The 15,768-nt window shown below is 32.3% G+C and overlaps 1 protein-coding gene across 1 annotated transcript in view; it reads left to right on the plus strand.

The window, feature by feature from the left end:
- The first annotated feature begins 229 nt into the window (after positions 1–229).
- The window catches only part of LOC128181872 (uncharacterized), a 33,118-nt gene continuing 17,579 nt past the window's right edge, over positions 230–15,768 (plus strand). The window contains exon 1 of the mRNA XM_052850426.1: positions 230–368. Coding sequence (XP_052706386.1) covers positions 350–368 — 19 coding nt within the window. The 5' untranslated portion in view covers positions 230–349. The remainder of the gene's footprint in view (positions 369–15,768) is intronic.

The following is a 15,768-nucleotide window of genomic DNA, read 5'->3' on the forward strand; positions in this document are numbered from 1 at the left end:
ATTCAGTAAACATGAACAAAAGCCCCAGGCGGATTCGAACCCATGACCTGCGGTTTACAAGCCTGATACTTAAACCGACTGAGCTATGAAGATAAACATCTGAATCGATTGGTACAAACAGTTTAACAAAACATTTAAATCGCCATCTTGTGACTTTGTGTCTTAAAAAGTATAATTCTCGGTGTAGTGAAGTACCTTAACAAATATTACATGTATATGGTAGTAGAGAAGAAGATCAATACATTTTTACTATATGGCCATGAATTTCAAAAACTTGGTAGTGATTCATGGACATCATAACTATGCAACCAGTGTTTTCCTCACATGTGTTGGAGTAGAGAAGATATAGATGCCTCTCACTAAAAATGGTAACAATCAGCCTTGTAGTTTTTAAGAAGTTAAAAATGTAAAAATGTTAACGCACGACGACGGACGAAAACGGATAGCAATATGTCATATGAGTTTACTCAGGTGACCTACAAAATAGAATTTAAAAATCATTTATTTTTTTCAAAAATACCAGACGTTACAAAAGTGTAAACTTGATCTGTAGTTTGACATTTTGAAGCTGTTCAGCAAGTTTCATATTATTCTTCAGATGCTAAAGGTGCCTCACTACACCTTGAAATAGTTTCTCAAATCAGCAGAAAATTACTTGATTATGATGGATAGCATGATGGATAAGAAGTATCTATATCAAATAGGCGAAAAAATGTGCAATTTTAGATAAAATATGATATTTTCAAAAATTTTATTCAGTAAAGATGAACAAAAGCCCCAGGCGGATTCGAACCCATGACCTACGGTTCAAAAGCCCTATACTTTTTTTTTTATCTTCAAGCCCGATACTTTAACCACTGAGCTATGAAGATATACATCTAAATCGATTGATACAAACAGTTTAACAAAACATTTAAATCGCTATCTTGTGACGCAGTGTCTTAAAAAGTATAAGTCTCTGTGTAGTGAAATACCTTAAGGAAAAAAGTGTGGAAAACTGAAGTGGGACTGACAGACGGACTGACAGACGCAGAGGAAATTTATTGTCCCCTCCGGTGAAACTGGTAGGGGTTTAATAAAACAAAGTTTGGGAAGGGGTTTTATAGGAACCACCTTGTCTGTCCGTCTGTCTATTCAATGTTCCATATCTTTTTTATAGAGAAACATTGGAAGTCCTTACTCGACATAAACATTGCTTATGACCTGAGGATGTGTCAGGATCTTCACCCAGGATTGTTGTGTAAAATGAAGGTCATTATTTTAAAAAATGCTTAATTCTTGTGTGTGCCCTCTCTTGTAATGGAAATTAATTATAGGATTAGATGTGACCGAAGATTGCTTGGGACTTGTACATATTTCCTAACTTGAGCTTTGTTCATTTGTGCTAGTTCAATGTCACTCCAAGGAAAGGGCATCCCTTATTTTCTAATAGAAAAATATTTCAGTTTTAGTATTTTCTTAGCGGGGGCGGGGGGTTTGTGTGTGTTTGTGTGTGTGTGTGTGATTTGTTAGCTCGCTCACAGTATCACTATTTGATAATGATAGAGAACATGTAGCAGCTATAATGTTAATGTGAATTCACTAGCTATAACAACACACATAATACAAAAGCAGTGAATTTTTATATTATAACTTTTGTCTATACATTCAGTACATTGACAACAATTACATCTTTACAAAATTACCTGTAATTTAAAGCTTCTGTAGATTAGTAGCTGTGAAATCAAGCTGTCTATGAACACACGATCCTTTATCTCGAGTGCCATGAACATATTGGAAATAACTGTCGATACATCAATGACAATTACAAGATTAAACAACATTTTGAGGCGCGTCAATTGTTTTGGACTTTTATGATAGAATTTAAACAACTGACTTAGCAAGTCCAAAATCTTGTTTTTTGTCTCCCATGGTAGGATTTTTGACTACGGCGAAATCAAAATGTTCATATAGTGTTTCTCCTTAGAATTCTATACTTTGAAAAATCTTTTACTCACATTAAATAGAAACTGGCTACGTATACAAATTTAGAAAGACTATCAAGATATCTACAAAGATTATAAATTACGTTTCCAGTGGTAAGGGGTATTGGCACTAGGATGGGGCCAAAATGATTACATTTGTATATAATGTAAATATATAATTATATTGTTTAAAACCATTTTCTTTATGACACTGAATGGTGAAAATGACTGCATGAACCTCAAGATATGGTTCTTGCTGCAGGGTGTGGCCAAATGAGTCATTTAGTGTTTACGTTGTTTTTGTTAATTCCTTTGACACTGAATAGAAACAAATATACCAACGATTTTATTTTCTGGCCCCGCCGTCACTTAAATCACTATAGTCCGTCCTGAAGGAAAATTGTATAAATTTGAGATCAATACTCAGACTTGAAGCTAAATGATGATTTGAAAAAAAGTCGGTGTAGTTGGAGCCAGGATATAGAAGTTAAAATGACATGAAAGCCTCTGTTCCATCATATTCGCTAGCCAAGGGTATACGATCCACTCTGAGCAGAGTGGATCGTAAACCCTTGGCTAGCGAAGATGCTGTTCCATCGGGTAAGTGTTCAATTTAGGAGGAGAGGGGAGTTTTTAAATATGCCGAGCAAGGGCTAACTTCTGTTCTTTAGATATGCTGATATAGGAATAAAAGGAATAAATGTAATAAGAAATAAGTGAAGAAAATGGGCATTCTACCAATAAAATTTTCATTTAATAGCCCTTGAGATTTTTTTTAAATTTTTTTTTTGGGGGGGGGGAGTTGAGGTAAAACATGCATATGTACACTGGCCATTTTGAGTTTTATATCTAAACGAATGAAAATAATTGATTTACTAGTAAAAATCCATTTCATCATTTCAATATTTTGACTTAGATGTTTGTTTTTTTTTTTAAAAATCAATCCCTAATCAAAAGCAACAGTACACCGTGACACTCTCTATAAAATAAATACATTTACTTATCATCACAAGCGGATGCACTTTAGTTTATAAATCGATTAAGTAACCAATCAAAGTATCAAAGAAATTATCAATTGTAACTCTACTTATGTTTAAATTTCTATCAAACGACGTTAAGAGGACACACATTAAAATTCTCCGGTTTTGTTGACCAATACTTTGTTGAACGATAGTAGTTTGGACACGTGGACTTCGTGCTTATAAAATGTATAAGTATGATGTTGTATTCTACATCATCTTTTTGAGTGGGAGCTATCATTCGTAAAATGTCCAAGAAACTCAATAGGATGTTGAGACTTGGTTTTATCGTGGTACTTATTACCACGGCCATGGGTTACCGAGGAGCAAGTTTTGTAAAGGTCAGCGAAATGAGGGACATTAGATTTGATTTGTGGTCAATACGTTCACTCTCTACAAGGAGTCCTTTGGACTGTTCCAGGAAGTGTGAGACCAATGGTTCATGTCTGTCTTTTCAGTACTTATCTCTGACCGGTGTCGTATAATTTAAGGTCCGCCCTGTGAAATGGTCCGGCCGGACCTTTAATGTTAACATTTAGGGTCCGGCTTTCCCCTATAAGAAAAGGTCCTACCCGTAGTCACTTATTAAAAGTTCTCTTAAAGTAATTATTCTTTTTGCTCCTGTATATGAATCTTAAAGATGTCTTTGTTTATGTAATCCAATCGGACATTTGCGTATCGTACATGTATGACCGTACTACTAATTAAATTACTTTTGGAATATTAAATATTGATAGCGGGTTAGATTTTGACCAATTGTATAAGAATCTGAAAAAAAGAAAACCAGGAGTATTTTGACAATAATTTGCACACACTATTAAGTCCCTTTGTTTTTAAATTTCTTCCGGTGTATATGTATTAACAGAGAGTTTCACGACAGTTGAATACGGGTAAAAGAAGCCCTGCAGGCATTCACACCTGTGCTAATCAGAATACACCCCTGAACTGTGAAAGAAAAAATGTCTCCGCTGTAGTGTTATACACAACTTAGATTGTCTTTTTAGCTCGTGCTTTGTTTAATTTTCAGTAGGTCAGGAAGGTATGATTATATACTAATAATTTATACGTCTCTAGGTAGATTTAACATTTATTTAGTGTATAATAATGATAAGAGGCCGCATACATGTATATGGATTACCTGAACAAAAGCGATTTACGTTGACAATATAGTGAACATACGTAACTGTGGTAACTATAAGGGCGTGAAAAAACAAAAGGAAGTTTATTAGAAGACACATGTACCTATTATCAAAAAGCATGTTTTGATTGACTACAGGTACATGTAGTGTTTATTCATTCTTTCTTTATTCACTTTAGGCTTAACAGCCCATCCGTATTCATGTACATATAACAGCTGTATAACATAAAGATATGCAATTGGAACAAGAGAATAGACAATATACTTAAATTATGCCAAAAATTCATTTCGTAATTTTAAACTATTATCTGTATACTTTATAAGGTCATTAACAATTTGGAAATTTTCTGATCTTAAAAGTTGCACAAATTTGAACATAGCAGATTTCCTCTAAAAATATGGTTTGATATATTTTTTATAAAAAAGATCATACAAATGACACACCAATAGAAAATTAAATTCATCTTCCACACAATAAATATTACAATATAATATACATTTTCTTCGAATTCTGAGTGTTCTTTTCAATCGACCAGTTTAAAGGGTAATAAAAGTCTGATAGTGTGGTAATAATCTCTCTCTCCTCTCCCTCTCTCTTCTCTCTCTCTCTCTCTCTCTCTCTCTCTCTCTCTCTCTCTCTCTCTCTCTGTTTTTTTCTCTCAAATTGTACATGCAATTTTGTTAAAAAAAAAAGTAAAGTGTATATTCCCGACCGCATTTGATCACCTCAAAATTCTCAAACATTGATTCCATATTCCTTTATTTACAACGTCCAATATTTTTACATGTATGTAATGATGCATAATAATGCAGGATTTGGAAACGAGTAAACACTTCATAGATAAATCCGTTTCCATCGATAAATTCTACATTTCAATTTTTGGTATGTCTAAGTTAGGATTTCTCATATATGAAAAATTAAAGTTGAACTAGCAGCGTACTTACAATAATTGCGTTGAGGAAGAAATATAAGAAGCAATGTATATAACCTGTGATATGTTACAAAGTGTTTTTATGCAGAAATATAAATCTATTTGTAAACTGCCTAAAAAATAACATCCTTGCTAATTTAAGAACAATATGTATCCCCTTGGAGTAAAAGATTGACGTCCTTATTAAAAAAGATAGTGTCTAAGAAAAGCAGGCTTGTATATTGGTATAATTTATTAAATCCCCCCCCCTCTCTATCTCTCTCTCTCTCTCTCTCTCTCTGACTTCAATGTTGGAAAGGGCCCTAATTTACCATCACTAGATAAGATCTGCCCCGATGGAAAATAGGATCTTTAAAGAAAGTCAATGTCGACTTTTCAATACCATTTTTCTACATCAGGATTCAGAAGTGCACAATATCGGATGGCAGTATTATATAGCATCAAATAGTATGATATAATTTTAGCGTTTTTTTATGAGATCACAGCTTAGTTTTAAAACCTCTAAAATGAATTTTCATTCTGGTAACAGTTTTTGAATTTTCTCTATGTTAAGGTAGATCTGTACACCAAATAAGAGTAGGAGATTTTTGTTGCATGCATCTTTACTAATAGCAGGCCCTGTATTCAACAATATAAGACCTCAAAGTACTCTACCCTATTTTCTGGAATTTTTAAAAAACAGTCTTGTTCTAGATAACATCAATTTTTTTAAATTTCTAATCATTTCTGCTTTAAATTTCATATAAAAGTTAAATGTTGTAAAGTTTTAAAATGAAAAACAAAATAATCATGAGTTAAGTTTATGATTTTATTGGAATCTACATAAATATTAAACTAAAAGTTAAAAAAAAAACTTTCAGGCAAACTGTGTTTTGAAATCCCACAAAATTTTGAAAATATAAACAATATTCGTGGGTTAATGAGATGAAAGTAATTGAATGAAACAGAAAATCAAAAGAAATACAGAATTATTGCAAACATCTTGGTATGGAAGCTCCTATTTAAGAGTTGCCTTTCTTTATTTTACCTGGTCTTAAATATCTTTGTACCAGTATGAATTTTTTTAATTCATAAAATCTAAAATAAAGATTGAAAAGGAACAAACCACTCCATGCTTATTATGTAGATATAAGGTACATGTAAGTAGTGTTTATTATGTAGATATAAGGTAAGTAGTGTTTATAATTATGTTTGAACCTGACAAATTATATTTTATTAAAATTCACTATTTATTTACAACTCTTAACACAAAATTGTTAACCGGGTTTTCCGAAGGAAAATTCCGGTATTAAAATGGTGTAAACGGCGGGCGGGCGACTGCCAATAGGGTACCCTCATTGTACGGATAACTCCTCCTACAGTTTTCAAGATAGGAAGTTGTTCTTTTGCAGATCAATTGTACATATATCAGAGGTATGCATACTGGTAGGATATTGATTTCCGATAATTTATGAAAAAAATACCAGCTTTTGAACTTAGTCATTTTTTGGCAAAATATTGCATATAGGGTACCCTCATTGAACGGATAACTCCTCCTATAGTTTTCAAGATAGGAAGTTGTTCTTTTGCAGATCAATTGTACATATATCAGAGGTGTGCATATTGCTAGGATTTTGATTTCTGATAATTTATGAAAAAATACCAGCTTTTAAACTTAGTCATTTTTTGGCAAAATATTGCATATAGGGTACCCCATTGTACGGATAACTCCTCCTACAGTTTTCAAGATAGGAAATTGTTCTTTTGCAGATCAATTGTACATATATCAGAGGTGTGCATATTGGTAGGATATTGATTTCCGATAATTTATGAAAAAAATACCAGCTTTTGAACTTAGTCATTTTTTGGCAAAATATTGCATATAGGGTACCCCATTGTACGGATAACTCCTCACACAGTTTTCAAGATAGGAAGTTGTTCTTTTGCAGATCAATTGTACATATATCAGAGGTGTGCATATTGGTAGGATTTTGATTTCCGATAATTTATGAAAAAAATACCAGCTTTTGAACTTAGTCATTTTTTGGCTAAATATTGCATATAGGGTACACCATTTCACTGGATATGGGTTGACATGGATTATGGATACAGTTCACTTAAAAGAAAACCCGGTTTGCTGTCACACTGACAGCTTTTCACTTGTTGTAGTTAAAATGCTTTAGTTTTTCTTTTTAATATACATTAGCAATTATAAACAACGACAATGCTCATATTAATACATACAGTACCGATCAGACCAAACCTAACAGAGAGTTAACCCCAACTAAACTCTGAGTTTACTTGAGTGGACATAGAGTAAACCTCGATCAGAAGTATACCCTTGAAAGCAGACGCTACATGTGTATTCTGAATATACAAGGAACTGTCACACTGACAGCTTTTCACTTGTTGTAGTTAAAATGCTTTAGTTTTTCTTTTTAATATACATTAGCAATTATAAACAACGACAATGCTCATATTAATACATACAGTACCGATCAGACCAAACCTAACAGAGAGTTAACCCCAACTAAACTCTGAGTTTACTTGAGTGGACATAGAGTAAACCTCGATCAGAAGTATACCCTTGAAAGCAGACGCTACATGTGTATTCTGAATATACAAGGAATTACAGGCAGTAAGATGTTAAGACAAAATACAGGTCTGCTTCACACTTCATTGCATTAATTTAAATCCAAAAGCAATTCTGGAGTAAACCAAAAGTAAACTCCGATTAAACCCAAAGTAAACCCCGAGTGGACTCAAATTTTCTAAAAGTAAACCGAAGTAAACCCGGGGTTTAGTTGGGGTTTACTCTGGTGTTAGGTTGGGTCTGATCGGTACTGTACATTAAATGTCCATCATGATACACATATACTTGCGGTAATGAAAAGCATGCTCCTATTTAGAATTCTGTCCTTCCCTCATTTTGCTTGCAAATCTTCACTTGCTATTACTACCTAGGACTTTTTAAATAAAAAAAAAAATATTTTAAATCCAAACAAATTACTTACCTTTCGGTTTAGATCCAATGCAATTCTTTCACTGCGAATGTTTCAGATTTGAGCATTAGGATCAATTCAAGAGATCGAACGAACTATAGTTTTATTTACATCATACATATAAAGTTTATATGGAATAATCATAATCTGCTTACCTTTATCATCCGTCACGTATGTTTGATCGTTTTCAGAAGATGACATGACAAAATGTATCGCCAATACCAGGAAAACATTATTTGATACATGAACAAAAATGACATATTTTCTAAGCGTTTTGGTGATTTTATTCTTATCTTATATCCCTCGTTACATGAGTCAATATACACTGTGCAAAGCAATTTTTTACCATGACAGAATGATATCAATTTGGAACAAAATGGCATTTCAAACGGATATCAGATACGTTGTGACAATGTAGCGATCCATCTTAATTTATGTAAGTGATTGCGTCTTAAAAAATTATTACTCCTAAAGTTATTTTAAGGACGCTGTAGACACCCGTTTATTGATGGTCGAGACTTGGATATATGTTTTATGTTTGCCGGCTTTCATAATTTGACAGAGGGTATGGAGGATTGCGCGGCGATTCAGTCAAGGATCATCTCTATCACATCAGCAGAACAGAGCGAGTTTCTCAACAGATTGGCTGGTAACGTACTGTTGTTCTATATTTTGTACTTGCTAAATGTTATCTCTTTTTATCTTATGTTAAGGTAATTTTTTTAAACTTTTAACTCATTTTTTCTTTAGATATCGATGTGACTTGAATGCATCAATATTTGTCACATATTTTTATGGATATAATTTTGCATCGTTTGAATTTTCGAGCGTTTAATTTTAAAATTAAATTATTTTAATGAAATAATGATATTTAGATAATAAACAACATTTGTGAAAGTTGCAATCGTGCCAAGAGCCTAAAAACGACTCATAGTTGTATAAAGAATATATATTAAGAATAAACAACATGTTAACGATAACGAAAGACTCGTATATATTTTATCCGGCTATATACGTCCCTTTTTAATCCCTGTAAATCTACAAAAAACGTTCCCACACGAGACAAAACTAATTTGGTCACAAGTATATATATGCCGTATTCCTCTGATTGCTAAATTAATTAGACAACTTATTTTACCACTGCCGAAAAAAGCCGGCCAGATTCATGATACAATAGTTTTCATAGGTAGGTAAAATTGTTATTTAACAGGTAGATGCTGTTTTAATTGGATACTTGAATTACGAGAGAGAGAGAGAGAGAGAGAGAGAGAGAGAGAGAGAGAGAGTAAACATGTTTTCCTTCCAACGTGGTATAGATGAATTTTAGTACACAATAATTTCGCTGGACATCGTTAAAAAATAGTTCACGAACTGAAAAGAGTATCAATCTAATTCTTTTTAGCTAAAGGTAAAGGCTATTTCGACTTATTACGATGAATTTAAAGAGTTGTGACTATTGCTGCTTAAATGAGCAATGTGGCCCCTATACCTCATATTATTCAATTGGAATGTACAAAAATCAACGCATGGCTATTTTTGTGCTTGTACGATTAACAAAAAAATAATAAATAACTATTTTTAATGTAAATAACGCGAAATATTGATCTGGGAATGTGATCTTCTAATTTCAGAAATTTTTACGCATATTTCTCTCCCGGATAACAGTTACAGACGGCCATTTATTCAAGGATTCTGGGATGGAAACGACTGGGTCTTGGACAACGGGAATCCTTTAGTCTACACAAACTGGGCGAGTGGTCAACCAGAGATTGTAAACAATAAACGATATTTAAAATTCTCAAATGGTGAATGGAAAACGTCAATGGCCTCAAACATTAGACCTGTTTTTTGTAGTTATATACAATAGAGGTAGTTCTTGCAAAATACGTAAACCACTTTCTGTGTATGATGTATTACAATTCAAAGTTGGTTAATTTTGTTTTGTCGTTGTTTGTTGATTCAATGTAATCTTTGGAGTCCTGGTCACAGTTTTAGTGAACCATTTTCAGTTTATATTTTTTTCTGAAACCAAAATGTTTATAATGATTAACATATGTAAATGTATGTCGAGTAAAGCTAAATATCTCTTTTGTAAAAAAGTATTTTGATATGTTTTGATTCAAGTTGATGAAGGAATTGAAAATATTATTTCATCGATCACAAAATGATATGAGAAAACAATTTAAAAATGTAGTTCGGTTAATAATTTATTTGCAAAAGGAAAAATAATTTGCATGACCCTTCTTTACAAAGAGAGGTAAGCTCTATATCCCTCTTGCAAATCAGCAAGGAAAGTTCAAATTTGGAATGAATATTTGGCATACAATGGTTAAACTTTATAAATGTTTTTTTTTTAAACTTAATTTAAAGTGTGATCATGCTCTTTCCGTGTAAGAATATTCTCTATATCCAATTTACAAATCAGGAAGAAAATATTTATGGATTAATCATTGGGCACATTATTGTTTATCTTAAGGATGACGTTTACTCAGAATGAAAAAAAATTCCACTGATGATAATGAAAAACCAACTATTGTGTGTTATAGACCTTTTATTGTAGTGTTATTTTTCATTTTTAATTAAGTAGGTCAATGACCTACTTTTTGAGTTAAAGGCCATTGTATATTTTTGGAAAATTAAAGGAAAATCACTTAAAATTTTACATTATGATTGAGATTTTCTTAATTGTGAAAATATTACAAATTGCTCAACGATTTTGAAAATGAAATACAATTTATGAATGGCAGTGTCACTAAATACATACAAAGCATTAAGTTTTCCTTTTCAATTTTTATAAATATTCCAGTCCGAATTTCCTCTATCACTTTTCAAATTCCTACCCATTTTTGATCCAATTTTACAAAAAATTGAATGATGATAATACAAAAACATTTATAGTATTAAACTACTTATATTGATCTTAATCTGTTGGCATATAATTTATATGAGGTCAATGATCAAAATTTTGAGATACGGTGTCTTTTCTCGCTTTTAAGCATATTTCAATATTTTTGAAATTCATGCCATACGGTTATTATTATGAATTAATGAGGTAAAACTACCAGAAAATATGCAAAATTATATAGACTAAAATATAAAATCTTAACTTTTAATATTAGAGCACTTCCAAAAATGTTTTAGAAGAAAACAAAATCTGCAAAATTTAGTCCGAATTTCCTCTGTTTGGCTAAAAGTCTATTTTTGTTTTGGCATAATTCCATAATATAGTAGAAATATGGAATGCTATGTCAATAATAATTCATTTCACAGATACTTTTTGTGTTTAGAACAAATTTTACTCATGACATTGAACTTTATAACAATCCGAATTCGAGAACCCAAACCCTGAGTAAACAACACCCTTAATAAACGTAAACCCATCAGCTTACTGTGGTTTCATCAATTTTCGTTGAATACCAATTTTCGTGGATTTCGTTGTTAAGTTGATCAACGAAATTTATTGTTCATTGAAGTTCAATTTCAACTAACCTTTTGTATTGATAGGATCATTGGCCACGAAATTACGTATCCTTGAAACTGTGGTTTTCAGAAAATCCACGAAAATTGATACCCACAAAAATCCAGAAACCACAGTATTGAAAAATGTGATCATGCTCCTTCTGTCTGAGAATATCTAGATGCAAGGTTTTTTGAGAGATAATAAAGTCAGAAATAATCAATATTTTTATACTTATCATACTAAATATACTGACGAAACTGTTAAATAAATACAGCATTTATTGATATTCGTTTTAATTTTTGTATGTTTTCATTTCATTTGTCAAATAGTCAAAATTAAGCTACGAATATCAATCTACTGCATTGCCACGCCCATTCATTTACTACATGTATAAGCATGAATTTATAGTAAACATGCAAATATATATAATGCAATGCAAATATTTACCCGTACAAATTATGACCTGTTCAAGCACGTTGAAACGGCGTTAGAAGAGTGAAACTCAAATTTGAGTCTCAAAGTTAAAATAATTTAAAAAAATTATGTCACTGTGTAAAACCCTTTTTTTGCAATAAAACATACTGTAATACAAACTAAGTAGTGGAAATATTTTTATGCCCCCCTTCGAAGAAGGGAGGGCATATTGCTTTGCTGTTGTCTGTCGGTCGGTCGGTCCACCAATAGTTTCCGTTCATTTTCTTCGAAGAGATGACATATTCAAAAGTATACAGGTTTATCATGATAATATCTAGATCAAATTTGATACTGGGTACGATCGAGCAATTTTCGACAGAGTTATGGCCCTTGGACGTAGAAAAATTCCAGTTATTTGCAGTTTCCGCTCATTTTCTTTGCAGCGGATGAACACATTGAACTGAAATTTGGTATACATTTTTATCATGATAATATCTAGGTCAAACTCGATATTGGGTACGATTGAGCAGTTTTCGACAGAGTTATGGTCTTTTGACATAGAAAAATTCCAGTTATTTGCAGTTTCTGCTCATTCTCTTCGCATAGGGTGCATATATTGATATGAAATTTGGTATACAGGTTTATCATGATAATATCTAGGTCAAGTTTGATATTGGGTATGATAGAGCAATTTTTGACAGAGTTATAACCCTTGGACTTAGAAAAATTCCAGTTATTTGCAGTTTACGTTCATTTTCTTTGTGGATGTTTCCAATGGAGGGGGCACAAGTGTTTCACAAACATCTCTTGTTGTATTTAGAAACACAATCTTTAAATCAAAGTTGTGAAACTTCTCAGGGGAATTTTTGTAGGATGATTGTTTGATCAACGTCTAAACATTGTTGTTTAAGTGTTAAATGTTACAGTCCGAAGTGAAAGTCATTAGGTAGAGTGTGCTAAGACTTTACCCATCATGTTAGCATTTTGTTTTTAAGCAAACTATTAAATAAATGAAAAAGCAAATATTCAAGAAACAAAAGATGTTTGTGAAACACTTATGCCCCTCCCTAAGTACAAGGGGCATAACTCTGTCGAAAACTGCTCTAACATACCAAAAATCAAATTGACCTTGATATTATTTAGATAAACCTGTATATTAAATTTCATACCAATATAAGCACCTTCTGCGAAGAAAATGAGTGGAAACTGCAAATAAGTGGAAGTTTTCTACGTCCAAGAGCCATAACTCTGTCGAAAATTGCTCGACCGTACCCAATATCAAACTTGACCTGGATATTATCATGAAAAACCTGTATACCAAATTTCATTTTAATATGTTAATCCTCTGCGAAGAAAATGAGCGGAAACTGCAAATAACTGGAATTTTTCCACGTCCAAGGGCCATAACTCTGTCGAAAATGGCTCGATCGTACCCAATATCGAACTTGACCTAGATATTATCATGATAAACCTGTATACCAAATTTCATTTCAATATGTTTATCCTCTGGGAAGAAAATGAGCGGAAACTGCAAATAACTGTTTTTTTCTACGTCCAAGGGCCATAACTCTGTCGAAAATGGCTCAATCCTACCCAATATCGAACTTGACCTAGATATTATCATGATAAACCTGTATACCAAATTTTAATGTTATCCTCTGCGAAGAAAATGAACGGAAACTGCAAATAACTGGAATTTTTCTACGTCCAAGGGCAATCACTCTGTTGAAAATGGCTCAATTCTAACCAATATCGAACTTGACCTAGATATTATCATGATAAACCTGTATACCAAATTTCATTCCAATATGTGTATCCTCTGCGAAGAAAATGAGCGGAAACTGTAGGTGGACCGACCGACAGACAGCAGCAAAGCAATATGCCCTCCCTTCTTCGAAGGAGGCATTAAAATGTCTTTGGTGACATATTTTATTTTTCAATAATCTCCAAAATTGTAGTGATGTCACCAACTCTGAAAAATTGGCCTCATTTTGTACCTCCCATTTCTACCTAAATACTTGGAGCTTATAGACAAACTAATCCATACCACTGTGTCAATGATCAGAGGTTTGTTTTTAATATTGTAAAGGGTAATTAACTAAAATAAAAAAAGGTGGTTAGTATTTTAATACTTTTAAGGTAAGATTTATCATTTGTTTCAACAAAGAAAGAAATCGATGCATGTATTGATTTCAAATAATAGCCCATATTTGTTCTCTCCATCAAATATCTTTGTCGAACAATCGGGGAAGTTATTTCAAAGATAGTGAAATACTCTTTGACATTTCTGAAAATTTCCATTTCTATCCCATTTTTATCATTGTCAGATAGCTACATCGTCTTACAAATAAAACAAAATATTTAATAGCGATACCATCCGTGTTAATTGTTTTCATATTTGGTTAACTAAGTTTTATTTAGATATGCACTACATTGCCATGACGTTTTCTTTTTCTAGTGACATTCATATCTGTTATTAGGGTAGTTATATATCAACCAAGACTGCTCAAAAGTATCTTTGTACAAGTTAATCATTAGTCTTCTAAACGGTAACTGTTACTTGTTATACAACTATGATGATTAACATAATAAATTTAGTAACTAAATGAAGATCAGTTTCTACAATACATTAGAGGAGCACTTCCTGTCCCCTGCCATCCAAAAACTAAGTGTTTGGGTGAACATACTTGCTAGACTTGTAGTTTGCTATGACCCGATACTCTCAGCTAATAACAGCAATATATCTTACGCTACATAAATCGATAGTTCTAGAAATATACATCAAGGACTACAATTAACGGTAAGAATGATAAAAATTCATTATATTAGAACTAGTAGTTACATATAGAGCACTAAAATTTACAAAAGTATGCATATTTATTGCCAACATGTCGTGTGCGGCATTACGACTTGTTTGTGTTAGATGGCCGACTTAAGTTTTCATTGCTCATACTTTCAGCGCATTCCCATAAATGCCTTGTATTTAGACTTTTTTCAGAAATTGTTTTGGTACTGTACACGTAATATAACATAATAAACAAAGTTCAGTTGTATTTTTTTTATTTTTTCCAACTCCAACCTCTTTCCGATATTATCGTCATTCAGTAGGGAAACATTGCCATCCAACGTTTATGTGGCTATAATGCAATGAAGCTTTGTTTGATAGCGTTATAAAAATTGGCATTAAAAGAGTGAAAAAAAGTGAACGCCTTTGGAATTACAAAAACATAAGTAATTTATCTCCTTGGTTAGTTTTGCTATATCTTATGAATGCATTGTAAACATGCCGGTTGAATTGAATTTCCTAACAATGACCCATAGTTTGTGCAGTTTGACATTAAGATATGACCCCTTTTAAATACTAGATGGTAGAATTTTGTTTTTCTTCATCAAAAGTAAAAGCTGATATAACTAATCACAAACCATAATTCTATAATTAAAGAAACATGTCTACTGTAATATATTTATAATCTGCTTCGAAATGGCATCTTATAAATGCAGACAAAGCAAATTGTGTTTATTTAAGTGCAAACTTAAAATGACAATACATGGTGTACCTTTTCAGCCTAAAGTATATAATCAAATGAATGCAAGGTTTTTTTTAATCGCATGTATTTTGAAATCATTTTTTGTTTGATGGTTGTCATGACACATAAACTCACGTGTTTACACTTTTTTTTTTTTTATTTCGAGTCAAAAAAAATTCAGGTTTTAAATTAGATTTGATATAATTTTTAAAATCAATTCCATATTAAGGTTATTGACAATATGTCTGCAATAAGTACATAAACGGATGCGCTTTCGCTAAAAATCGATTAACAACCAATCGTATGAATGGGATCTCTTTTGTAACCATACTT

This window comes from Crassostrea angulata, chromosome 4, assembly GCF_025612915.1.
Source record: "Crassostrea angulata isolate pt1a10 chromosome 4, ASM2561291v2, whole genome shotgun sequence".
NCBI lineage: Eukaryota > Metazoa > Mollusca > Bivalvia > Ostreida > Ostreidae > Magallana > Magallana angulata.